Source organism: Camellia sinensis, chromosome 13 (assembly GCF_055761805.1).
Source record: "Camellia sinensis isolate YWXY chromosome 13, ASM5576180v1, whole genome shotgun sequence".
Classification (NCBI taxonomy): Eukaryota; Viridiplantae; Streptophyta; class Magnoliopsida; order Ericales; family Theaceae; genus Camellia; species Camellia sinensis.
This window is the reverse complement of record NC_138973.1, coordinates 141,500,389-141,527,264: the sequence shown is the minus strand read 5'-3', so window position 1 is coordinate 141,527,264 and position 26,876 is coordinate 141,500,389. Positions and strand designations below refer to the sequence as shown.

The 26,876-nt window shown below is 37.2% G+C and overlaps 2 protein-coding genes across 43 annotated transcripts in view; one reads left to right on the top strand and one right to left on the bottom strand.

Annotated features, from left to right (window-relative positions):
• The window catches only part of LOC145806482 (MOB kinase activator-like 1A), a 43,156-nt gene extending 27,368 nt beyond the window's left edge, over positions 1-15,788 (top strand). Inside the window, exons 4-9 of the mRNA XM_082903670.1 lie at positions 10,104-11,259; positions 11,432-11,540; positions 12,596-12,689; positions 13,443-13,576; positions 13,673-13,836; positions 15,516-15,788. Of these exons, the coding sequence (XP_082759796.1) occupies positions 11,167-11,259; positions 11,432-11,540; positions 12,596-12,689; positions 13,443-13,576; positions 13,673-13,836; positions 15,516-15,656 (735 nt within the window). The 5' untranslated portion in view covers positions 10,104-11,166 and the 3' untranslated portion in view covers positions 15,657-15,788. The remainder of the gene's footprint in view (positions 1-10,103; positions 11,260-11,431; positions 11,541-12,595; positions 12,690-13,442; positions 13,577-13,672; positions 13,837-15,515) is intronic.
• A 3,899-nt stretch (positions 15,789-19,687) lies between these two features.
• The window catches only part of LOC114296077 (proteinaceous RNase P 1, chloroplastic/mitochondrial-like), a 79,858-nt gene continuing 72,669 nt past the window's right edge, over positions 19,688-26,876 (bottom strand). For 14 of the 42 annotated variants that reach the window (XM_082903614.1, XM_082903605.1, XM_082903620.1 and 11 more), the window contains 6 exons: positions 25,542-25,678; positions 24,636-24,929; positions 24,273-24,315; positions 24,007-24,062; positions 23,726-23,907; positions 21,220-21,869 (listed from right to left, as the gene is read on the bottom strand). In XM_082903614.1, the coding sequence (XP_082759740.1) occupies positions 21,674-21,869; positions 23,726-23,907; positions 24,007-24,062; positions 24,273-24,315; positions 24,636-24,929; positions 25,542-25,678 (908 nt within the window). In that variant the 3' untranslated portion in view covers positions 21,220-21,673. Of the gene's footprint in view, positions 19,902-20,519; positions 20,630-21,219; positions 22,002-23,725; positions 23,908-24,006; positions 24,063-24,272; positions 24,316-24,635; positions 24,992-25,541; positions 25,681-26,876 lie in introns of those variants that run through there. The other 28 variants (XM_082903624.1, XM_082903625.1, XM_082903626.1 and 25 more) reach the window with 10 other exon arrangements.

Below are 26,876 nucleotides of genomic sequence, written 5' to 3'. Positions count from 1 at the left end.
GAGTCCCGTGCTAGTTCCGTAAGTTTTCACAACTTACATAGGTCCCTCCCGGGGTGTTTGACGTGTTTCCCGGGCCTTCTCGTGACTGTTACACGATTTTGCCCCCCGACGGCTTATTTTCGAGCTTAAGTTTGAAAAAGGTGCATTTTTTTATTTAGTTCTCAGACCGAGAGTCCCGTGCTAGTTCCGTAAGTCTCCGCAACTTACCTCGGACCCTCCCGAGGTGTTTGGGGTTTTTTACGGTTCTTCTCGTGACTGTTACACGGTTTTAGCCCCCCCGGTGTCCTATTTCCAAGCTTAAGTTTGGAAAAAGTGTCTCTTTCCAACTTAGTTTTCAAACCGGGTGTCCCGTGCTAGTTCCGTAAGTTTTCACAGCTCGCGTTGGTTACACCCGAGGCGTTTGAGGTGTTCCCGGCCCTCCTTGCGTCTGTTACGTGATTTTGGCCCCCCGATGGCCTACTTCCAAGCTTAAGTGTTAGAAAAGTGTATTTTCTGACCTAGCTTTCAAATCGAGAGTCCCGCGCCTGTTCTTTAAGTTTTCACAACTCAAATTGGTCCCTCCTGAGATGTTCGAGGTGTTCCCCAGGCCTTCTCGTGATTGTTACACGATTTCGGCCCGCCGAGGCCTATTCTCAAGCTTAAGTGTGAAAAAAGTACCTTTTCTGACCTTGTTTTCAAACCGGAAGTCCTGCGTTAGTTCCTTAAGTTTCCACAACTTGCATTGGTGTCTCCCGAGGTGTTGGAGGTGTTCCACGGGCCTTCTCGGGGGATTGTTACACGATTTTGGGGGGCCCCCGATGGCCTGTTTTCAAACTTATACGTTTAGGAAGTGCATCTCTGGACTTAGTTTTCAGACCGGGAGTCCTATGCGAGTTCCGTAAGTTTCCACAGCTCACGTTGGTCATTCCCTAGGTGTTCGAGGTGTTCCCCGGACCTTCTCTTGATTGTCACACGATTTTTGCGCCCCGATGGACTATTTTCAAGCTTAGGTACGAGAAAAGTGCCGTTTCGGACTTAGTTTTCAAACCGGGAGTCCCGTTCCGTAAGTTTTCACAACTTACATTGGTCCCTCCCGGGGTGTTTGACGAGTTCCCCGGGCCTTCTCGTGACTGTTACAAGATTTTGGCCCCCGATGGCTTATTTTCAAGCTTAAGTTTGAAAAAAGTGCATTTTTTTATTTAGTTCTCAGACCAAGAGTCCCGTGCTAGTTCCGTAAGTCTCCGCAACTTACCTTGGACCCTCCCCGAGGTGTTTGGGGCATTTCCTGGTCCTTCTCGTGACTGTTACACGATTTTGGTCTGTGGTAAAAGTGTCTCTTTCCAACTTAGTTTTCAAACCGGGAGTCCCGTGCTAGTTCCGTAAGTTTTCACAGCTCGCGTTGGTCACTCCCGAGGTGTTTGAGGTGTTCCCCGCCGTTCTTGCGACTGTTACATGATTTTGGCCCCCCGATGACCTACTTCGAAGCTTAGGTGTTAGAAAAGTGTATTTTTTGACCTAGTTTTCAAATCGAGAGTCCCGCACCTGTTCGTTAACTTTTCACAGCTCAATTTGGTCCTTCCTGAGATGTTCGAGGTGCTCCCCAGGCCTTCTCGTGATTGTTACACGATTTCGGCCCGCCGAGGCCTATTCTCGGGCCTAAGTGTGAAAAAGGTACCTTTTCCGACCTAGTTTTCAAACCGGAAGTCCCGCGCTAGTTCCGTGAGTTCCCACAACTTGCATTGGTGTCTCCCGAGGTGTTGGAATTGTTCCACGGGCCTTCTCGGGGGACTGTTACTGGATTTTGAGGGGGGCCCCATGGCCTGTTTTCAAACTTAAGTGTTTAGGAAATGAATCTTTTGACTTAGTTTTCGAACCGGCAGTCTTATGCGAGTTCCATAGGCTTCCACAGCTCACGTTGGTCATTCCATAGGTGTTTGAGGTGTTCCCCGGACCTTCTCTTGACTGTCACACGATTTTGGCCTCCCGATAGACTATTTTCAAGCTAAGGTGCGGGAAAAGTGCCGTTTCGGACTTAGTTTTCAAACCGAGAGTCCCGTGCTAGTTCCGTAAGTTTTCAGAACTTACATTGGTCCCTCCCGGGCTGTTTGACATGTTCCCCGGGTTTTCTTGTGACTGTTACACGATTTTGGCCCCCGACGGCTTATTTTCGAGCTTAAGTGTGAAAAAAAGTGCATTTTTTGATTTAGTTCTCAGACCGAGAGTCCCGTGCTAGTTCCGTAAGTCTCCGCAACTTACCTTGGACCCTCCGGAGGTGTTTGGGGCATTTCCCGGTCCTTCTCGTGACTGTTACACGGTTTTAGCCCCCCCGGTGTCCTATTTCCAAGCTTAAGTTTGGAAAAAGTGTCTCTTTCCAACTTAGTTTTCAAACGGGGAGTCCCGTGTTAGTTCCGTAAATTTTCACAGCTCGCGTTGGTCACACCCGAGGTGTTTGAGGTGTTCCCGGCCCTCCTTGCGACTGTTACATGATTTTGGCCCCCCGATGGCCTACTTCCAAGCTTAAGTGTTAGAAAAGTGTATTTTCTGACCTAGTTTTCTAATCGAGAGTCCCGCGCCTGTTCTTTAAGTTTTCACAACTTAAATTGGTCCTTCCTGAGATGTTCGAGGTGTTTCCCGGGCCTTTTCGTGATTGTTACACGATTTCGGCCCGCCGAGGCCTATTCTCAAGCTTAAGTGTGAAAAAAGTATCTTTTCCGACCTAGTTTTCAAACCGGAAGTCCCGCGCTAGTTCCATAAGTTTCCACAACTTGCATTGGTGTCTCCCGAGGTGTTGAAGGTGTTCCACGAGCCTTCTCGGGACTGTTACAGGATTTTGGGGGGCCCTCGATGGCCTGTTTTCAAACTTATGTGTTTAGGAAGTGAATCTTTTGACTTAGTTTTCAGACCAGGAGTCCGATGCGAGTTCCGTAAGTTTCCACAGCTCACGTTGGTCCCTCCCTAGGTGTTTCACTCGGACCTTCTCTTGACTGTCACACGATTTTGGCCCCTCGATGGACTACTTTCAAGCTTAGGTGCGAGAGAAAGGTGTCGTTTCGGACTTAGTTTTCGAACCGGGAGTCCCGTGCTAGTTCCGTAAATCTCCGCAACTTACCTGGGACCCTCCCCGAGGTGTTTGGGGCATTTCCCGGTCCTTCTCATGACTGTTACACAATTTTGGCCCCCCCGGTGTCCTATTTCCAAGCTTAAGTGTGGAAAAAGTGTCTTTCCAACTTAGTTTTCAAACCGGGAGTCCCGTGCTAGTTCCGTAAGTTTTCACAGCTCGCGTTGGTCACACCCGAGGTGTTTGAGGTGTTCCCGGCCCTCCTTGCGACTGTTACATGATTTTGGCCCCCTGATGGCCTACTTCCAAGCTTAAGTGTTAGAAAAGTGGATTTTTCTAACCTAGTCCTTGCGACTGTTATACGATTTCGGCTCGCCGAGGCCTATTCTCAAGCTTAAGTGTGAAAAAAGTACCTTTTCCGACCTAGTTTTCAAACCGAAAGTCCCTCGGTAGTTCCGTAAGTTCCACAACTTGCATTGGTGTCTCCCGAGATGTTGGAGGTGTTCCACGAGCCTTCTCGGGACTGTTACAGGATTTTGGGGGGCCCTCGATGGCCTATTTTCAAACTTATGTGTTTTGAAAGTGCATGTTTTTGACTTAGTTTTCAAACCGGGAGTCCCATGCGAGTTCCGTAAGTTTTCACAGCTCACGTTCGTCCCTCCCTAGGTGTGTTCCCCGGACCTCACGATTTTGGCCCCCCGATGAACTATTTCAAACTTAGGTGCGAGAAAATTGCCGTTTCGGACTTAGTTTTCAAGCCGGGAGTCCCGTGCTAGTTCCGTAAGTTTTCACAACTTACATTCGTCCCTCCTGGGGTGTTTGTCGTGTTCCCCGGGCCGTCTCGTGACTGTTACACGATTTTAGCCATCGACAGCTTATTTTCGAGCTTAAGTGTGAAAAAAGTGCATTTTTTGATTTAGTTATCAGACCGAGAGTCCCGTGCTAGTTCCGTAAGTCTCCGCAACTTACCTTGGACCCTCCCGAGGTGTTTGGGGCATTTCCCGATTCTTCTCGTGACTGTTAGACGGTTTTGGCACCCCGGTGTCGTATTTCCAAGCTTAAGTGTGGAAAAAGTGTCTCTTTCCAACTTAGTTTTCAAACCGGGAGTCCCGTGCTAGTTCCGTAAGTTTTCAAAGCTCGCGTTGGTCACACCCAAGGTGTTTGAGGTGTTCCCGGCCCTTTTTGCGACTGTTACATGATTTTGGCCCCCGATGGCCTACTTCCAAGCCTAAGTGTTAGAAAAGTGTATTTTCCGACCTAGTTTTCAAATCGAGAGTCCCGTGCCTGTTCTTTAACTTTTCACAACTCAAATTGATCCCTCATGAGATGTTCGAGGTGTTTGCCGGGCCTTCTCGTGGTTGTTATACGATATCGGCCCGCCGAGGCCTATTCTCAAGCTTAAGTGTGAAAAAAGTACCTTTTCCGACCTAGTTTTCAAACCAGAAGTCCTGCGCTAGTTCCGTAAGTTCCACAACTTGCATTGGTGTCTCCCGAGGTGTTGGAGGTGTTCCACGGGCCATCTCGGGACTGTTACCGGATTTTGGGGGGCCCCCGATGGCCTATTTTCAAACTTATGTGTTTTGGAAGTTCATGTTTTGACTTAGTTTTCAAACTGGGAGTCCTATGCGAGTTCCGTAAGTTTTCACAGCTAACGTTGGTCCCTCCCTAGGTGTGTTCCCCGGACCTTCTCTTGACTGTCACACGATTTTGGCCCCCCGATGAACTATTTCAAACTTAGGTGCGAGAAAATTGCCGTTTCGGACTTTGTTTTCAAACCGGGAGTCCCGTGCTATTTCTGTAAGTTTTCACAACTTACATTGGTCCCTCCCGGGGTGTTTGACGTGTTCCACGAGCCGTCTAGTGACTGTTACACGATTTTAGCCACCGACAGCTTATTTTCAAGCTTAAGTGTGAAAAAAGTGCCTTTTTTGATTTAGTTATCAGACCGAGAGTCTCGTGCTAGTTCCGTAAGTCTCCGTAACTTACCTTGGACCCTCCCGTGGTGTTTGGGGCATTTCCCGGTTCTTCTCGTGACTGTTACATGGTTTTGGCGCCCTCGGTGTCCTATTTCCAAGCTTAAGTGTGGAAAAAGTGTCTCTTTCCAACTTAGTTTTCAAACCGGGAGTCCCGTGCCAGTTTCGTAAGTTTTCACAGCTCGCGTTGGTCACACCCGAGGTGTTTGAGGTGTTCCCGGCCCTTCTTGTGACTGTTACATGATTTTGGCCCCCCGATGGCTTACTTCCAAGCTTTAAGTGTTAGAAAAGTGTATTTTCCGACCTAGTTTTCAAATCGGGACTCCCGCGCTTGTTCGTTAAGTTTTCACAACTCAATTATGTCCCTCCTGAGATGTTCGAGGTGTTCCCCAGGCCTTCTCGTGATTGTTACACGATTTTGGCCCGCCGAGACCTATTCTCAAGCTTAAGTGTGAAAAAAGTACCTTTTCCGACCTAGTTTTCAAATCGGAAGTCCCGCGCTAGTTCCGTCAATTTCCACAACTTGCATTGGTTTCTCCCGAGGTGTTGGAGGTGTTCCACGGGCCTTCTCGGGACTGTTACAAGATTTTGGGGGGCCCCCGATGGCCTATTTTCAAACTTAAGTGTTTAGGAAGTGTATTTTTTGACATAGTTTTCAAACCGGGAGTCCCATGCGAGTTCCGTAAGTTCTCACAGCTCACGTTGATCCCTTCTTAGGTGTTTGAGATGTTCCCCGGACCTTCTCTTGACTGTCACACGATTTTGGCCCCCCGATGGACTATTTTCAAGCTTAGGTGCGAGAGAAGTGCCGTTTCGGACTTAGTTTTTAATCCGGGAGTCCCGTGCTAGTTCCGTAAGTTTTCACTACTTACATTGGTCCCTCCCAGGGTTTTTGACGTGTTCCCCGGGCCTTCTCGCGACTATTACACGATTTTTGCTCCCGATGGCTTATTTTCGAGCTGAAGTGTGAAAAAAGTGCATTTTTTTATTTAGTTCTTAGACCGAGAGTCCCGTGGTAGTTCCGTAAGTCTCCGCAACTTACCTCGGACCCTCCCGAGGTGTTTGGGGCATTTTCCGGTCCTCCTCCTGACTGTTACACGGTTTTGGCCCCCCGGTGTCGTATTTCCAAGCTTAAGTGTGGAAAAAGTGTCTCTATCCAACTTAGTTTTCAAATCAGGAGTCCCGTGCTAGTTCCGTAAGTTTTCACAACTCGCGTTGATCACTCCCGAGGTGTTTGAGGTGTTCCCGGCCCTTCTAGTGACTGTTACATGATTTTGGCCCCCGATGGCCTACTTCCAAGCTCTTCCAAGCTTATGTGTTAGAAAAATGTATTTTCCGACCTAGTTTTCAAATCGCGAGTCCCGCGCCTGTTCGTTAAGTTTTCACAACTCAAATTGGTCCCGACCTTTGAAAACGGGAAAGAGACTTTTGAAAACTAAGTTGGAAAGAGACTTTCCACACTCAAATCGGGGAGGGCCAAAACCGTGTAACAGTCAAATCGGGAGTCCGACTCAAATCGTGTAACAGTCACGAGAAGGCCCGGGAAACATGTCAAACACTCCGGAAGGGACCAATGTAAGTTGTGAAAACTTACGGAACTAACACGAGACTCCCGGTTTGAAAACTAAGTCCGAAACGGCACTTTTCTCGCGCCTAAGCTTGAAAATAGTCCATCGGGGAGCCAAAATCGTGTGACAGTCCAGAGAAGGTCTGGGGAACACCTTAAACACCTAGGGAGGGACCAACGTCACCTGTGGAAACTTACGGAACTCGCATGGGACTCCCGGTTTGAAAACTGAGTCAAAAAATGCACTTCCTAAATACTTAAGTTTGAAAATAGGCCATCGAGGGCCTCCAAAATCCTGTAACAGTCCCGAGAAGGCCCGTCGTGTAACACCTCCAACACCTCAGGAGAAACCAATGCAAGTTGTGGAAACTTACCGAACTTGTGCGGGACTTCCGGTTTGAAAATTAGGTCGGAAAAGGTACTTTTTTTACACTTAAGCTTGAGAATAGGCCTCGGCGGGCCGAAATCGTGTAACAGTCACGAGAAGGCCCGGGGAACACCTCGAACATCTTAGGAGGGACCAATTTGAGTTGTGAAAACTTAACGAACAGGCGCGGGACTTCCGATTTGAAAGTTAGGTCGGAAAATATACTTTTCTAACACTTAAGCTTGGAAGTAGGCCATCGGGGGGCCAAAATCATGTAACAGTCGCAAGAAGGACCGGGAACACCTCGGGAGTGACCAACGCGAGCTGTGAAAACTTACGGAACTAGCACGGGACTCCCGGTTTGAAAACTAAGTTGTAAAGAGACTTTTTCCACATTTAAGCTTGGAAATAGGACACCGGGGGGGGCCAAAACCGTGTAATAGTCACGAGAAAAATCGAGAAATGCCCCAAACACCCCGGGAGGGTCCAAGGTAAGTTGCGGAGACTTACGGAACTAGCACGGGACTCTCGGTCTGAGAACTAAATCAAAAAATGCACTTTTTTCACACTTAAGCTAGAAAATAAGCCGTCGGGAGCCAAAATCGTGTAACAATCACGAGAAGGCCCGGGGAACACGTCAAACACCCCGGGAGGGACCAATGTAAGTTATGAAAACTTACGGAACTAGAACGGAACTCCCGGTTTGAAAAAGTTCGAAACGATACTTTTTTCACACCTAAGCTTGAAAATAGTCCATCGGGGTGCCAAAATCGTGTGACAGTCAAGAGAAGGTCCAAAAGAAAAAGGCAGGAAGTGTGTTGCAAGCTTGTGTGGACAGGGAAAGTGACTGCAGTGGTCGACCGAAATTGTAAATTATAATTTTTTTTTCTTTTATTATTATTATTATTATTATTATTATTATTTTGTGACTTAGAACAATAGCTATATCTGCCACAACCGCAAGTCTGTGTCTCATTGTGAGGGGAAGATGATTCCAGTCTTAAATATATAACCAAAGAACCGTTCAAGATGAGGTTGAAAACACAACCCATGGTCATTTCCTATAAGCTGGGAAGTTGGTGGTGCTCTCTTCCACCAGCTGGCTAAGGGGCACTGAAGATGCAACTTCTAGGAAGGAGAGGTGATGCCTTCCAATTGGTTTGTCCATTTGTTGAGAGATGAAGCAAATGTCTAGAACCAAGTGGATAGCAAAATGCAAAGACACCTCTTCTTTGCATACAGAGGGAGTTGCAAACACAAGACACGTAATATGAGTTGTATAGGACTAAAAGGAATAATGCATCGAGGGTATTTGCAGAAGTCAAAACGTTAGACTCATGAGTTGAGTACATCCGCGTTAGATTCAATTCACCTGTATGCTTGTGTTCTTTTATATAATAGGTATAGATTCATGTGCATATTGTTGTATAATGTTCATTTTTGTGAAAATGAAATTATAAAGTACAGATGAATTAAGCTTTTGTATAAATGTTCATGTTCATGTTATACTAGTTATTTTTGCAAAATGAAAAATGTAAGAAGTGGATTTTTTTGTTGAATTTCAGATTTGAAAAGTGTATTTTGATGTGAATATCTTGTTGATTAATTAATTTTGGAAAAGTTGTAAAAAATTGTTGTGTATATAAATTGGCAAAAATGAATTATTTGAATAGCTTGACATTGAATGTGGCTAGGTTCAAGACATGAGAAATATTAGATCACATTCGGTATTTTTCTTGAAATTTGTAAGTATCAAGAGCTTACTAATTTCGTGGGTTAAATTAGTGTTGACATTGTTTTATATCCTATGTAATTAAAAGTGTGTCATTATTGGGTTTATTTCATGACTTTTTTTAATATTATGGGATTAAAAATGGTGAGGTTGATCAAGTATGAGATTTGGAGGAAATCATGTTGATTAAGTTGTTTGGTATAAAACAAAGTTTGAATTAAGAATACTATTCAAGTTAAAGTGATTTGGTATTTGATCACTAGTTCTACTAATTGAGTTATGTTATTATGATATTTTCATTCCTTAAGTTCATATATGAGATAATTGAATTATTTGGTAATTTTTGAAGCGAAAAAAGAAAAATGATGATTTTAGCTAGTTTGGAGCTAATGGACAATTAATAAATTATCTATTTTATTGCTTTAGGTTGACTTGATGAAGTTAAAAATGAGGAATTGGTAAAAGAACACTTGTGTTATGTTTCGTAATTATAGTCAAAAGAGGATTTTGATATAATTGGCTAACTGGTGGAAAATATTTTTGGTACGTGTTTGATTTTTAACTATGTAGTAACCGGGTATGTGTTTATTATACTTAGTTAATTGGCGGACTTGGTGCCAGTATTATTATTAATTTTACGGGTGAGCCCGGTTAGGCATGTACCTAGTATTATTGGTCCAGTATAGGTAGGGGAGATAGTGGTACCAACTATCTACGATATAGATTCCTGGACACTGCTTAGTTCAGAGGAGTAGTAAACTTGTGGTTGTGGATGGACTTTGTTTCTGATACACGACTCTAAGGGTGAGCCCTAAGTGTGGGTAGGTAGAACCTATTATTAATTTTCCGCTTGGACACGGTATTGGTGATGAGGTGGGTCATAGCCTTGAAGACAGGTATTGTATGCCTTGTTGGTGGTTATTATATTTTAAAGCTATTTATTTATTTAACTAGATAGAGTTAATTAAATAGAGTGGAATTGAGGGTTAGATAGAGTTAATTAAATAAAGTGGAATTGAGGGTTAGATAGAGTTAATTAAATAAAGTGTTAAAGTTGATTATTTATTTAAGTTAACAAGAGTGAGTTACTTAAATTATTTTGATTTAAAGTGTTGGAATCTATTCATTTATTTAAGTTAACTAGAGTGACTTATTTAAATAATCGGACTTGTGATCCCGTTGATAAAAGATGTATATGTGGTTATTATCTTTTGGATAAATTATTAATTATTTAAGTTAACTTGTGGGACTTAGTTAAATAAATGGGTCTTAAAGTGATTGAACAAGTAAATCTAAAAGTTGGGCATTTCATGTCATTTTTGTGGATATATGTTGTATCACCGTATCGGCATGTATTGTAGAGTAATTATATGAGATTGCTTGGTGACCTAGTTGTTTGCTCACCCCCTGCCTATAAATGTGTACAGGAAATGTTTTCGGACTTGAGGATTAGCAACTGGTTGTATCAAGATGTAGGGATTATGTGATGATGAGCTGTAGCCTGTAGTGCTCTTATTTGCTTTTATTCAGTTTTGAACCGTATTTGTTGATTTGGCTGAGTGCCGTTTTCTTTAAAAATGGGTAATATCCATTTCATGGTTGCAAGTCCGTGGGGCATTGTATTTGAAAAGCGGCATGTATTTAATTTTTTTATGTTATGTAATGTATATTATGGAAAGCATGTAAGGAAGGTAAAATACAGAGAGTGGGTTTGTGGTTCCCATTGGTATTGTCACTTTCACTTTCAATTATATTATATTTTGAAAAAGTAAAGAATATTGTTAAATGAACAAGAATTAGTTTTCGCTTGATTAACCTTTGAAAATCTAGGGTGTCACACATTAGATAACAAAAGGGCCTCATCATTACATTTACATGACACGTCTTTCATTCTTTTAGTCAAGATAGAAAATTAAGGTCTTTTTAACAAAATTATTTTGATTGTGAAGTTTAGGGATATTGATATGAATTTTAAATAAATATTATAATATAAAAAATAAAATTACAGTGTAAGAAATTATAAGAGGCCCCATTTACATTTTTTTCATTGGGCCTCGAATCAGCGTGAGCCGCCTTTAGTTGTACTTTTTGTGAAGATTGAGTGCGATAGCTTTATTTTGCGGTCATCTGGGATGACTTTTTGGTCAAATATGGATTTTGTAAGTTGTTATGGAAATGAAAGGTGGTTTTTTTGTTTTTGTTTTCTTCTTTAACTGTATAGACAGTGTATTCAAAAAAATTTAAGTGTGTATTTTCTTTCTATTCTAATGCCATTATTAATTCATAGTTTCGTTCATCTTACTGCATCCTCGAGAATCCTAAATTTGACTTAAGAGTATGTTTTATTCTATTTTTACATTGAAGTACATGAAAATTATGGATTAAGATATCAGTGTCTTCTTGGGAATCGGGAAAGAGGATTTCTTTTTTCTTTTGGTATATAAAGTGGTTTTGATTGCTCATTTTTTCTATTAAATACAAGCCTAGAAGATGGGTTATTGTTTTCCTTGGTTATTTTCCCTTGAAATGTGCAGAAACCAGAAGACATTTCGGCCTAAGAAGAGTGCTCCATCAGGAAGTAAGGTTGGTGTTCTAACTTAAAGGCAATGGGTTTTCAAGTTGTCTCCTTTGCCCTTCTATTTATTTATTTTTGTGCTACTGAGATTCAACTCAAGAAAGTATGAATCCCAACTCTTTGGAGCTAGCCGTTTTGTTGTTGATGCTTTTTCTCCATTTGTGTTTTATTCCCACACAGGCTGCACAGCTTCAAAATCATATTGATGCTACCTTAGGTAGTGGAAACTTAAGGGAAGCTGTTCGACTGCCTCCTGGTGAACATCCTAATGAGTGGTTGGCTGTAAATAGTAAGAAAATTAACTTAAACCTATGACTTCCATAACTATATGATTTTCTGCAGTGCCATGTCTAAGATTCTGTCCTGTCTTTAAATTTGTTCTGATTTCTCATCTATCTGCTGTTATATTTTTTGGAACTTCAGCATGTAAGTCTCCATTGCATATTACTGTTAACTAAATATCAATTACTAATGCTTCTGTCTTTTATTAAATTTTCTTAAAAGAAAAAATAATATAATATGATGTTGGTGAACTGATGGGGTAATAGCTAGTACAACTTGATTTGGTGCTTGTGTGTACATATTATTTTGTGTTCATCATTTGCTAAATGTTAACTAGAAGTTCCACAAAACAGCTTTAAAAAACATAAACTCACGAACCATTATTAATAATAAGTCGTATAAATTTCTCTAAAGAGTTGTTTCAAACGTTAGTAGGTGTCATTTAGGTTTACACATTTAAACAACAAATCATGACTCAAAAAGTCCCATTTCCTGTTACATTATGCATATTTTTTTGAACTCTGTAACATGCTTGATACTTCATACTGCAACTTAAAGCCATTGTTGTCTAATTGATTCTGAGTAAACTTCAGGATGACTTAAAGGTTTAGAATTATGTTTGATACTGACCTCCGATTATGCTTGGTCAGTGTTGGGAATGGTTTGTTTATTCTTTTGGATTCTATCTCTAGTTGCGTTGTTGAGATTCTTTTTTCTTTTTCTTGTTTGTCTTCAGAAGGATAACTCAATCCTTCTTGCTTGTATTCCCCCCTTGCATTCATTGTTAAATTCTCCTAGTTTATTATCCCTCAGAAAAAAAAAAAAAAAAAAAAAAAGGCCTAAACTGCCTAGAATTTAATTGAATGAAGAATCTAATACCTAATTTGCCTCAACTTTTTTAACTCTCTTGAAAGTAAACCATTTGTTTCAGGAATACAATTTTTTTATACAATATATGCATATTTTTGTACATTGGTGTGCGTTCATATCCATGGTCATACATTTTTTTATCAATTGCAATTATTGTTAGCATATTTTTAATTTGATTTTTTGTGGCTGCAGCTGTTGACTTCTTCAATCAAGTGAACATTCTGTATGGCACTCTTACAGAATTCTGCACTGCATCAAGCTGTCCATTAATGACAGCAGGACCAAAGTATCTTTCTTCAGTCCTCCTAAGAATTGTCTTTCTTGTTTTATTGACGGAATGTTTGGTGTAGCTTTGCTTGATGTTAAGCTCTACGGGTGATATACTTGTGGGAAAAAAAAAAGAAATGTTCTTGCGACACTCTTTTCTTTAATTAGTGCGACTCTCTCTCTCTCTTGGACTACAAAGACATGGAAAATAACTTTAAAACTGTTGGGATAGAAATTTTGGTTTCTTTGAAAGTTCCAAGTGCTCTCTGATTGTAACATTACATATTTTATTGTATTTGGAATTGCATATAATATTCTGCATTTACCACTAGAGGGATATTAAGTCTAAATGGTAAAAATGTTTTGGAAAGTCACTTGTATTAAGGGATGGGAATATATAGGATATTGTAACCAAAGATGGTATGGAATTAGTTGGTACAAGTTTATATGAAGGTATCTGCCGGTGCAAATCAAATTTAATTAATGAGGTTTAAAACCATGCCAACATGTCTAATGAATCAGATATCATGATAGGGAAAAGAAAGGGCCAAGAAAGGGCAAGGAAAAGGCCAAGAAAGTAGTCAGAGATCATTATGTGGAACTAATCAACAAAGTTTAGTTAATTGTTACTTATTGAAACATGCTAGTTAAGTTGATTGTCAGGATGATACAATTTCAGATCTGCTTTAAGCATGTACATTTGTTTATAATTAGATTATGTCTGAATTATGATGCATTCAAATTGCAAATCTTCAATTTTGCCTCCTCATAGATACGAGTATAGATGGGCTGATGGAGTTAGTATAAAGAAACCCATAGAGGTGTCTGCTTCTAAATATGTAGAGTATTTGATGGACTGGATTGAGGCTCAGCTCGATGATAAATCAATTTTTCCTCAAAAGTTGGGTACGTGTTGTTTGCTTAATACAGTAAACATATGGTTTGTTCTTGTTTTAATCAAAAAAGGCCGTACTTTTTTTTAATCTTCTGTATATCCTGCAGGGGCATCATTTCCACCGAATTTTCAGGATGTTGTTAAGACAATATTCAAGCGATTGTTCCATGTGTATGCGCACATCTATCACACACATTTTGAGAAGATTGTGAGTCTAAAGGAAGAAGCTCATCTTAATACTTGTTTCAAGCATTTTGTTCTTTTTACATGGGTAAGTTATCCAACTTCATCCAAGTTTTAGATTGTTCAATCTCACAGTTCCTTTTCCACATTCAATTATAATTGTAAAATGGCCGAAATTCATTACATTGTCTTCCATTTATATGCTTACATAATTTTGTACCACAATTGGTTTGTCTATCGAGTAATTTAATTTCTAGATTTGGTAAAAATTGTTAGATAGTGGGAAGGGAGTGTTTGGCATGAAGGATTTTGGCTAAAATAAATAAAAAAAAGGCTAAAATAGTCAATAAGACAAAATGTCACATCCTACACATCGATCATTCACTTTTTTTCTCACAACCATCTATTCAACTATAAAAAAAAATCATCCCAAACACAACTTTTTTTCATCTTATAAAATAGCTAACAGCCAACTAAAATAGCCAAGTTTCCAAACGAGGCCTATATCCTCTTTTACCCACACTTGTTTTTGGTATATTTTACTAGGATGTTGATTGCAATGGCAAAATCAAATCTTTTTTGTTTTTTTTTTATACCCTTGTGGTATGGGCTAATAATATTTAACCTCCTATCTTTTAAAATTAGCCACATACCTTCTTCATGGTTTTGAACTACAATGTTGCTATTACATTTCCCGTCAAATGGATGAAAATTGTGGCATGCACCTATTTAGAGTGAGAAAAAAAGAAAAAAAGAAAAAAAGAAGAAAAAAATATTAGTTGAAGTCAATTTTTAATTTGTTAAGACCAAATTACTCTTATCTTCATTTTCTACCTTTGAACCCGCAACCTCCCCACCACCGCCTTCCTCTTTTTGGACCTTGCAGAGCGTCCTTACTTCCCAACCTCCCCTGCCACCCCTCTTCACCTCCCTACCCAACCTTCCTCACCTCTACCACCATACCTACCGGAAGGTTGTTAACATCGGGATCCTACATTAGATTGTTGGAGGAGTTCACATGATTGGATCCTAAAATCAGATTGAAGATCGTAAGATCCTACCGTAAAAGAAAAATTACGTATTAATTTAATTTAAATAAACATTTCTTAAAAAGTCTACACAAAATAAGCCTAAATTATACTAAAAGGAAGAGTAGATATTGTGAAAAATATAATATTATGTAAAGTGTAAATCTAATAGTATACAATAGAAAACTCGATGGGGAAAAGTTTTGCATTTCATCAAAAAAGAAGGTGACGAAGAAGAGTTTTATAATACAACACTTTGCAATCTACACAATGCATAAAAAGTGAAAGAAAAATATTTAACAAAATTGGATACAAAATAGATTGTGAACTTAAAAGAGTGGCTTGGCTGAATGACAAGGTTTGTTGTTAGCACTCTTATCTCTATTAAACACAAACAACACACATTGACAAGGACATAAAAAGTATTGGTTGAGGAAGATTTGAAGGGTTGCTTTTATTTTATTTTATTTTTAATTTAGAAGTATAGGAATTATTGCAATATTAGAATATTATTTAGGATTTTATTATAGGATTTAACTATGTCTTGTTTTATTTTGGAAACTTTTAAATCAAGGTTTTCTATGTATTAAGGGTTATTTTGCTTGGAATATGAATTGAATTGAGAGTTCTTTAATATTGAGAATTAGAGTTTATTTTATTTCTTTGGGTGTGATTTGTTCCTATTCTATTACATTATTGCTCCAGTTATGTCTTATTGACTGTGTGATGGGTGGTGCAGGAATTCCAGTTGATTGATAAGGGGGAGCTTGCACCCCTGTACGAGCTTGTTGAGTCTATCTTACAGTTCTTTTTTAAAATTTATTTTGTATTGGGGAAACGCATTGTGAGCTTTTGTTTCACATCTCATGCAGCCTTTTGAATTCTTCTCTATTTTTATATTTTTGTAATGGATGCAGTCTCCTGAGCTTCCGTTTGGTTTAGTTTGTATAAAGAGTTTTGAGTTTTGAATTATATTTTGAAAGATAAGTCAGTAAAGAGTTTTGAAAATAAATTTGGGATTTTATTATTATTATTATTATTATTATTATTATTATTATTATTCTATTTTGTAATTGAATATATGGGTGTGAGACAATTTGATTGATTGATAGGTAGAATAGGGATGTAATCGATTCGGTACAGCTGGTATTTAGGTAAAAAAATTCACCAAACTGATAATTTCGATTTTATTTGAACACCAATACAAATCACTTCTTTTATCAAACCGTACTGAATTGAACCGATTTTTGAGTTTTGAATTATATTTTGAAAGATAAGTTGATAAAAAGAGTTTTGAAAATGATTTTGGGATATTTTTATTTTTATTATTATTATTATTTTTTTTTTAGTAGTTGAATAGATGGGTGTGAGACAATTTGATTGATTGATATATAGAATAGAGATATAATCGGTTTAGTACAGTTGGTATTTATGTAAAATAATTTATCGAACTAATAATGTCGATTTTATTATTTTGAACACCAATACAGATCACTTCTTTCATCAAATCGTACTAAGTTGAACCGATTAAAGCGATTCAGTTTGATTTAGTGTGGTTTAATCGATCTAAGATCTTTTAAACTTGAGTCATTTTTAAATATAATTACTGATCTATATAAAAACATTAAATTAGTTCTGGCAAATTACCAAGAAGTCTTCTTTGAAAAACATGTAGCCTATTTAGTCCCATAATCTTTTGTTTATACTCAAAAGTCCTGTAACGTTTTTCTTCTTCTCTGCCTTTCTTCTTTTCTACCTCTTTTGCTCTTTGTGATTTCTAGCAATCGTTGACGGGCAACCACATCTTCTTCTACTCTTTCTCTGTCTGATATATAGTCACCGACAATTACCATCGATTGGGTTTCACCGACAACCATTGACTACCGACTCTTTACTTCACCCTCACCGATAGTGAAGAAGATATGTTTTTGACGAAGAAGATAAGTAGATTTACTTAGATCTGATGTAGATCGACATCAGATTTGAGTAGATCTAAATAAATAAATAGTTGTCGGAATACAATCCTCTCTATACTCTCATTCGATCTCTTAATTTTTCTACATTTTATCTGTTATACACTTCTATTTTTCTATTTTAATGGGAAAAAAATTCAAGTTTTGAACAAGTTGTTTTTGAGTTTTAATTACAGGTGGTGAAAATTATAAAATTTTACAGTTTCAATTTGTTTTGGTGCTGGAATGAATCATGGTTTAAAACTGCAAAATTTTGCAGTTTCATAATATATTTTTCAATTTGGTTAATAAGGATAAATGCCTAATAAATTTTTACTTTGAAATTGGAACATTTTATAGTTTCAAAGTTTGCTTTTCAATTTGATTAATATTGAAGATTATTTGCTTAATCGTTACAAAAATTGAAAAATAACATATGTTTTTTTTTTTCCTATTGTTGCTATTTTTTGTTGTTACATTTTTTTTCCCTTTTTGGTTTATCAATATTTAGCACATTTTGTTACGTTTTTTCGCTCTAATTTCTTCATTTATTCTTTTTTCTTTTTCAGCAATATTTTGGACATTCCAGTGAGTCTCCAATGATGTTCTTAACGTCCAGCGAACGTTCTGGACATTCCGGCGACTTTCATTGACGTTCAAAACACTCCGGTGAACTTCCAGTAATACTTCGGCGATTTTCCGGTGATGTTGAACATTCCGACGAGTCTCCGATGACCGTCTGACAAAAATTCGACGGTAGTGGGATGGAACAGCGTCTGTAAATTAAAAAATAAAAAAATAATAAGATTTTTTGGTAATAATTAAAAATATATAGGACTAATTAGTGCAAATGTTTTGTTTTGGGATTAGATGGGTTTTGAACTTGAGTCCGGATTCTCGGCCGCCCTACCCGGCAGCCCCCAAAACGACGCCGTTTTGGGGGCAAATTTTCAAAAAAAAAAAAACGCAGAGGAAGAGAGGGAGGAAGGAGAGGAAGAGGGAGAAAGGAAGGAGGAGGAGGAGGAAGGGAAGGGCCGGACTGGAGGGGGCCCTAACCAGTGGGGGAGGAGGCGGGGCCGGGGCGGAGGCGACGGCGGTGCAGCTGCTGCGACGAGCTGGATCGGGCGACGATCGGACAGCTGCCGCAGTAGCTGCACCGCCGTCGCCTCCGCCTCCAGCCCCTCCCCTCTGGTTATGGCAGCTCGTTGCAAAAAACGAAGAAGAAGAAAAGAACGAAGAAGAAGAAAAGAAAAGAAAAGAAAAAAAAAAAAAAAAAAAAAACCAAAACGACGTCGTTTTGGGGGGCTGCCGGGTAGGGCGGCCGAGGATCCGGATTCTGTGAACTTTGTATATGGAACTTATTGGTAAGTTCCCCATTAGTTTTTGTCCACCATTTCAAACATATCTAATTCATCCATTTAATAAATACTTTTCAATTCCTACATTAAAAAATAAATAAATAAATAAAATTAAAAATACTAAGGTGTCAAGAATATTTGTTTTAGATTGTATATAACAACAATTTTAGGTTATAAAAATGATAAAGTTAATTAATTAAGGTTATTAATTTATTATACTTATTAATATTATTATATTATTAGATTATATATATATATATTATATAAATATAATATATGTTGAAGCAGTTGATTTCGGTCTAATTTGGTGTACAAGATACTTGAACCGATACCAAATCAAAAATTGAAAAAAATCAAATTTAAAAATCACACAAACTAATTCTTGTTAAAAAATAAATTAAGTATAACCGGTTTGGTCGTTTTTTTTTTAAATTTTTCTTCCATCCTTCATGTAAAATGTGAGAGAATGAGATAGAAGAGATAAAATGATTGATCGATTTATTAATAAATAAAGAAAGAAAGAAGAGAAAGGAGAGAGAAAAGAATTTTAAAATCTTATTAACCAAACATGTTTTTTGATTTTTTTTTATCCAAATATTAATTTTAAAAAGTAAACCAAATGTTTTCTTTGTTTTTGCTCGGTTTGAATGGAAATGCAGTTTCATTAATCACCCTCATTTTCTCTCATAGTACAAGTAATTGGCCTTTTTTTTTTTTTTTTTGGGTGAGCATAATTCGGATTAGTTTGGTGGGAGATAAAACTAGGACTAATCTGTTATTTACAATTCCATAAAAATTAGAACCAAACCAATGTATTTAAATCATGGAACCAATTCCAATCAAATCATTTAAAGACAGTTCGACTTGGTTTGGAACAACGGTTTTTACATAACATATCCACACAAAAAAAATCATATAACGTATTCAAAAAAATTAAACCTATCATAAATTGTTTAACATTAATCTGCCCATGATTTTTTGAAACATAACTTAAACAAACATAATATTTAGTAAATAAACATATTGTTTAACATGTCGCAAACATAAAACTCCCATCAAACAAGCATTTTGTCTTGGCAACAACAATTATAAAACTAAAATTATGCTAAATAATTAAAATAAATAAATAAATAACATTAGGGTTTTGTATATCAGATGGTAGGATTGTATGCACAAGGTGTATGGTATGTATATGGTTTAAGTTACATATGGTTTGGTTCATTTCTAATTTAGAACTGTGAACTCAAATCTGAAACTGATCTGAAAAGATCAATTCCCTAGTTTTCCAAACCAGAATCAAATCACAAATTCAAAAAATTAGTCAAAACATATCAAATTGGACTAAACTAAACTGGACCGGCCCGAACCAGTTCGGATTATAAATTTTTCGAATTCCTTGACTCACAAGAAAAAGCATATCAAGTATTTGCTTATTTTTGTTGGCAAGTTATGTCTACTGCATTAGCTGACCAAGAAATTATTTATTTTTGTTGTCAAGTTGTAATGCTCCAACTTTTATTAATCGGATAATATTATCAATTTTCATATTAAGGTCCATTTATGAAATAATAAAATGCAGAAGCAAAACAAAATACATAGGATATTCAAGGTTCCCTCTCGCATAAATACAATGGTACAAGTTTAGTACGGATCATTACAAAATATGCCCTTAGGCTTACATTGAGAATTTCAAAAATGCAATAATTATAATAAAGAGAGTAATAACACATTGGCATTTTCACCAGTGAGTAACAAATCTCGAATCATCAGTAACCTAACTCCTTGAATTCTTGAACGAGACAACAAACTCCACACCTAAACAATGATTTAACGATTGAGATGAGCACAAGGTCCAGTAGGGATTTACAATGATGCAAAATAATGAGATCTATAGATATATGTGATCATGAATACTATTAGGTGATATTTAGATAAGTAACATACTCTTTTATATCCAAAATAAAACATACATAAATATATACTTTCATTTAAAAATAAATAAAAAGAAGAAAATATTCCACTTGATATTTCAAGGAAAAACTTATTTATTATCTTTTCACCTTATCATTAGCAATTTAAATGAAATGCTTCAATATCTCCTTTACTTTAGAAAGAAGTTTTAAACCAATCAATCACACACTCATACTAATCTTTAACCCAAAAACAATAATTTCACAATCAACTTTTATTACAATCAATAAAACACCAATTGTACATACCAACATCTAACATATAGACAAGCGATAGCATTCAATTCATTACAAAATTATCTCAATTACACACTTTCAATCTCCAACACAATTTCACCATAGCACACATATCTACACAATCATGCAACCAAGTGACGAACACAACACAATTAACAACCGGCTTCGTTATGTCATTCCAACACAGTTTACCAAGCACTAATTTGGAAGGAAATCTGGAACTTACCTCAAAGTGCCACACTTTACCGGTGGCTAGCCGAAGGGAAAGCAGAACCTCCATATAGTCCAACAATCCACATGCTTTATTGGGCACAAATCGAAAGGAAAGAGAAACCTCTGTTAATACACTACGTTTTACCAGTCACAAGTTGGAAGGAAACGGACCGTCTTTTTAAAACTTTAATCCATCAACTCATCATATACATCATCATTTCGATTTGTAAAATTAAATCAACAGCATGTCACATGTATAACCCATTCTACAACAATCAACATTTCCTAGAATTAGACCAACAATCTTATTATCTCATTCAATTTACCAATTCTGCTAACAACCTTCACAACATGAGCCACTTCTACAACAAACATTTTCTTTCTTTCTCAATTCACAAATATTACATAACTTTAAAATCATGAGATTAACCACTCAACTCATTTAACTACTACAAAATCATAAATACATCACACTTTTTTATGTGTGATGTATGTTGTTTAATCACACGTTTCAAGTTTTATCAAAGTGTGATCTTTGGAATCATTTCGATTTGTAAAATTAAATCAACAAAGCATCGCGCGTACAACTCATTCTACAACAATCAACACTTCCTAGAATTAGACCAACAATCTTATTATCTCATGCATTTCATAATTCAATTTACCAATTCCGCTACCAACCTTCACAACATGAGCCACTTCTATAGCAAACATTTTCTTTCTTTCTCAATTCACAAATATTACATTACTCTAAAATCATGAGATTAACCACTTAACTCATTTAACTACTACAAATTATAAATACATCACACTTTTTTATGTGTGATGTATTTTAATCACACAATTCAAGTTTTGTCAAAGTGTGATCTTTGAGAGTGTAACACGTTTTGAATGTCTTTAAAAGATGATTCCATCACACGTTTTGCGTGTGATAATAATAAATATTTAAATCACATCTTTTAAGTGTGACTAATAACAGATCACAGATTTTAAGTATGATTAATATCTAATAAAACCTGTGATTAATAGTGAGATAAGATCACATATTATATGCATTTCTCATCACAGTTAATGAGTGTGATAAAAAAAAGGGTTCAACATAATCAAATATTATTTTTGTACGCGCATTTGAAGAATATAATACACACTGTACATATATCATTTGAATTACAACCACATATTGAATGAAATAACGTCATATATTTCATAAATGAAAATTGAATGTTCAAAAAGTATATACAAAGGAATTAATAACAAGTTTTTAACTGTGATTACATGCATTAAAAAAAAAAAAAAAAAAACCCAAAGAACAAAGTTCTTGAATTCTTTGACCATATTTTGCATCTCTCCAAACAATTTCTGACTTGAAAAATGAAAACACAAATTAATTAAGTGACCGCTAGCACCATATGAATAAATTTACTATTTGTAGAGACTGTTCTAGTCTTAGAAAAGATAAAGTCGGACATTTTCTCATCACACGACTCTTCATCTCCTACATCAACAGAAAATGAAGAACCACTTTGACTGTTACTAGTATAAAATGTTTGGATTACCATATAGATATGACATATACATAGAATCAACAAATCCAAAATGAAAATCTTCAGCGCATGGCCAAATATTTTAAAGTCATAAAACCAAAATAAAAGCCAACTATTATTTAAATATAGCAAATAAAAGTCAACTATTTTAAAGTCACAAAACCAAATATACATGGAATCCACAAATCCAAAATGAAATCTTGAAGTAATTGTGTATTCGTCACCAACTAAATAAATAGTTTATTAGCAATTTAAAGAACGAAAGTTATATCATATTTCTATGTTGGATTTCAACTCATATTGTTTAAGACGAAATTAATCCATTCAACTCGCACTTCATCAAGTTCGGTTTCTGTGTAAGTCCTTTTTTCATTGAATTGCAAGAGGTTATTTACAAACAATTAGATAATGACGATGATGTACAAGTATCATGAATATAAATATAATAATAAAAGTTGAAATTTATCTCACATTTTGTTTTTTTGGATGCTTTGATCTCTAATGAGGTCTTTCATATATCTCATTACATAAAACCCACATTCCACATTTGTGGGTTGTTGCGGAAAGTACATGAAAAGCATTTTCATTATTATTAGAAACTACATATAAAGTGTTATGATCAAGCTGAACAACCATTACCATAAATATAAGTATGACAAAATTAAAGAAAATGATATTGACTACGTGAACTACTTTCCACACTAGATTGGTCCTCCCCCTTTGGCATTTAAAGAAAATGGCATTCAAAGCAAATTATAAGGCAGTTTATCTTCAATATACAAAAGCTTTTAAGACCAACTTCATAAATGATCTTTTTGCTTCATCTTAACAACTTAACAAGCTTCATTTCAATCAAGCCAGTGCTGATACGATATAGGATATATAATTTTGATTGCCCTTGATATCTTGCCCTAGACCCACTCCATCTCAGAATATTTAATTATGGAGGACCCTTGAACTAAACAATGATTTCCAACCTACTATTTTTGCTGCTTAGCCCAAAATGATTTCTAAAATCCCAAGGGCTCAGCACTTTCACAACCTAGATTCGGATAAATTGTCATAGAAAATGAAGGCTCTAAACAACAAAATGCATGCCAACAATATTAAAATTAAATACTGATGTGCAACTGAACCTCAATTTAGAACCTCCTATCTTACATGTAATAGGCAGATGATAAACCAACTCATCCTCTTAACAGAGGAATATATTTTAAAATACAAGTAGTGATCTAGTTTAGTTATCTCATGAAACACAAACATCCAAACAAAGTGTAGAACCTTGCTAAAATTGTATAAAAAAAAAAGCATTTTCATTTCTTCATAAAGACAATTAAAATGAAGATTGATAATCTTTTAAAGCGAGAACAAGCACTTGCCTCTTGGCATCCCAAACTTGAAAAGGAACATCCAATGAGTCAATGAAATTAAGGGAAATGAAGTATTTTTTTCTAAGATGGTTCTGAATTACGACAATCTTAGATGATTATGTTGGGAAACATGACTGCTGAAACTAATAGTGTTTTGTGATAGTATTTGTTCACTGTATCACAGATAACAAGGCAAGCATGATGCATCTCACAGAAAGGGAAACATAAAGATAGGTATCAGCATTACATTCATATATCAACATTACATATACAAAACAAAAATATTGTAAGGAAAGAGATCTTACCAATCATCATTTGAACCGGCAGGAGTAGCATAAAGTGCACCAGACCTTTTCCAATTCTCTAACAGCTTCTTGTTGTTATGACTCTGCGCTGGACCACCAGTAACATGACTTTTATGCAAAACAAGAAGTAGTAATCTCTTTGACGGCCTCATTTGATGTAACTGATTTACAATAGAATTAAGCTACAACCAAAAGAAATTATTAAGAACCATATCCATGCGATTCTAACTTTGAGGAAGAGATATATTACTGTTAAAGCTTATGATCAGCAACCCTCTTACCTGGGAAAAGTTGAAATTATGCCTATTAACAAGCCCCACATTTGCACCATCTATAACTGCATCAAATGGATCATGTCACTGAAGCCACTCCTGAATGAGTGCACCTTCTAAGTTAGTCAGAATGCCATTCTTTTTACGTATTAATCGCTTGAACCATACACAAGCAGCAAATATGGGCCTTTGACTAAGACATTGAATACATTTTCAACAATACAATTACAAGTACATTGATCATTTTCAAACAAGTCTCTCAGGCCTAGCAGTACCTTGGCAGCCATTAGTAGCAGACTGCTGTCTCAAACCCCACCCCTGCCAAAAAGAGTATATCGACATTTGATAAAATATTCATGTGATAAAGTAACAGAGATATGGAGTAATGCAGTCTACCAACATGTCCACTACTAGACATAAATCATTAAGATATTTATGGACAACAAGATGACAATCTAGTTATTCAAATTCCAAATTTGGAAGTAACATAAAGAAACAAGATAAAAATTATTGACAGCATTGTCCACTAATGTGTAAGAATCAACTATAGGAATCAATTCCAAAATAATATACATCTCAAGTAACTCCATGTGTTGAATTGCGGTATTAATCAATGAAGCATAAAGATAATGTCATACCTGAAACTGCATAAAATCAGCCTCAACCTCTCTTTGGCGTACCAAATTGGTCAATGAAGCAGTGAAGTTTTCAGTCTCTTTAGGATCAATATCAATGCTAACAAGCTTCTCTCCACACGATAGGCACACACCCATTTCATCCATTTGCATCCTCGTAACTCTCCAATTCCCATTTCCGAGCCACCCTTGTCCATGCCACCCCCTCCTCCCACATCCCAATTCACCTCCCCAAACCTCTGCATCCCTTTCAGACTCAAACCAACGCTCCACAACCCCAGCAGTCTCTTCCGTGACCTGCCTCACCGTGACACGCAACCGGTGCAACATTTCATAAACTCTATCAGCCTTTTAAAACTCTGGTTGGCACACAATTAACTCAGTACTGGCCTATGCATGATGATGGAATAATATGTATAGTTTAATAAAACTAACAATTCAAGTCCAAGCACTTTGATGCCACATTGCATTGGATCGCCATACAATCACCAAAAAAACAAAAAAACAAAAAAAATTGATACCCCTCATAAAGCACCCAAAACCCTTGTTAATCACCGTTTGTGGCCCACATGCTAACCAATAAGAGATTTCATATCAATATAGATAACTTAGGCAAATTCCCAGCAAAAGAGTCAACGCCCCAAAAAAATTCCCAACAAAGAGATTTCGTTACAATTCTTAAAGCCAATTGTTTATAATTTTAGTATGTCGAAAAAAATTGAAAATTGTTCCCATTCTCAAACAAAATCAATGTCAACATGCAGATTAAAAAACAATCGCAAACCCTATTAACAAAACGATAAGGAAATAAATTATTTTCCAACTAATGAAGATCGATATTCTGTTGATAAAGGTCCAGCTTTTGCAAGATGAAACCCAAAAAAGAAAAAAAAAAACCCCTAAAATTACCTTTGAAATTGGGCGGATCGAATTTGAGAGCGAGGTCGTACGATCTCGATTTGGAATTAATTGGATCAACCGAATGTGTTGCAAAGGCGAACCTGATTCGATCACCATCAGCTGTCTCGCCGGCCGATCACTGATTGCTAGAGAGAGAGATGAAAGAACGAGAGAGTGAGTGAGAGAGAGCGAAAGGCTGCATTTAGGCCAATTTCCCTGATTATGCCATTTTCAAAATTTTAGTCGCAGTCTAGGGTGTCTTTTTCTTCTTTATTCCCATTATCGGTGAGACGGCTTTAGCAAAGCCGTTTTCAAGAACACGACTTTACCAATGTCGTTTTTAGTGAATAAAAAATTTTAAAAAATAGTTCGATGCAAATGACTTTTGAAAAGTTATTTTTACTTAAATTATAATTAAATTTGAGTTAATTAAAAATTGATTTACTTTTGACTTAGTTTTCTAACCGGGAGTCCCATGCGAGTTTCGTAAGTTTCCACGACTCACGTTGGTCCCTCCCTAGGTGTTTGAGGTGTTCTCCGGACCTTTTCTTGACCGTTATACGATTTTGGCCCCCTGATGGACTATTTTCAAGCTTAGGTGCGAGAAAAGTGCCGTTTCGGACTTAGTTTTCAAATCGGGAGTCCAGTGCTAGTTCCGTAAGTTTTCAAAAGTTACATTGGTCCCTCCCAGGGTGTTTGACGTGTTCCCCGGGCCTTCTCGTGACTGTTACACGATTTTGGCCCCTGACGGCTTATTTTCAAGCTTAAGTGTCAAAAAAGTGCATTTTTTTATTTAGTTCTCACACCGAGAGTCCCGTGCTAGTTCCGTAAGCCTCCGAAACTTACCTTGGACCCTCCCGAGGTGTTTGGGGCATTTCCCGGTCCTTCTCGTGACTGTTACACGGTTTTGGCCCCCCCCCGGTTTCCTATTTCCAAGCCTAAGTGTGGAAAAAGTGTCTCTTTCCAACTTAGTTTTCAAACTGGGAGTCCCGTGCTATTTCTGTAAGTTTTCACAACTCACGTTGGTCACTCCCGAGATGTTTGAGGTGTTCCTGGCCCTTCTTGTGACTATTACATGATTTTGGCCCCCAATGGCCTACTTCCAAGCTTAAGTGTTAAAAAAGTGTATTTTCCGACCTAGTTTTCAAATTGCGAGTCCCGTGCCTAGTTGTTAAGTTTTCACAACTCAAATTGGTCCCTCCTGAGATGTTCGAGGTGTTCCGGGCCTTCTCGTAATTGTTACACGAGTTCGGCCCGCCGAGGCCTATCCTCAAGCTTAAGTGCGAAAAAAGTACATTTTCCAACCTAGTTTTCAAACCAGAAGTCCCACGCTAGTTCCGTAAG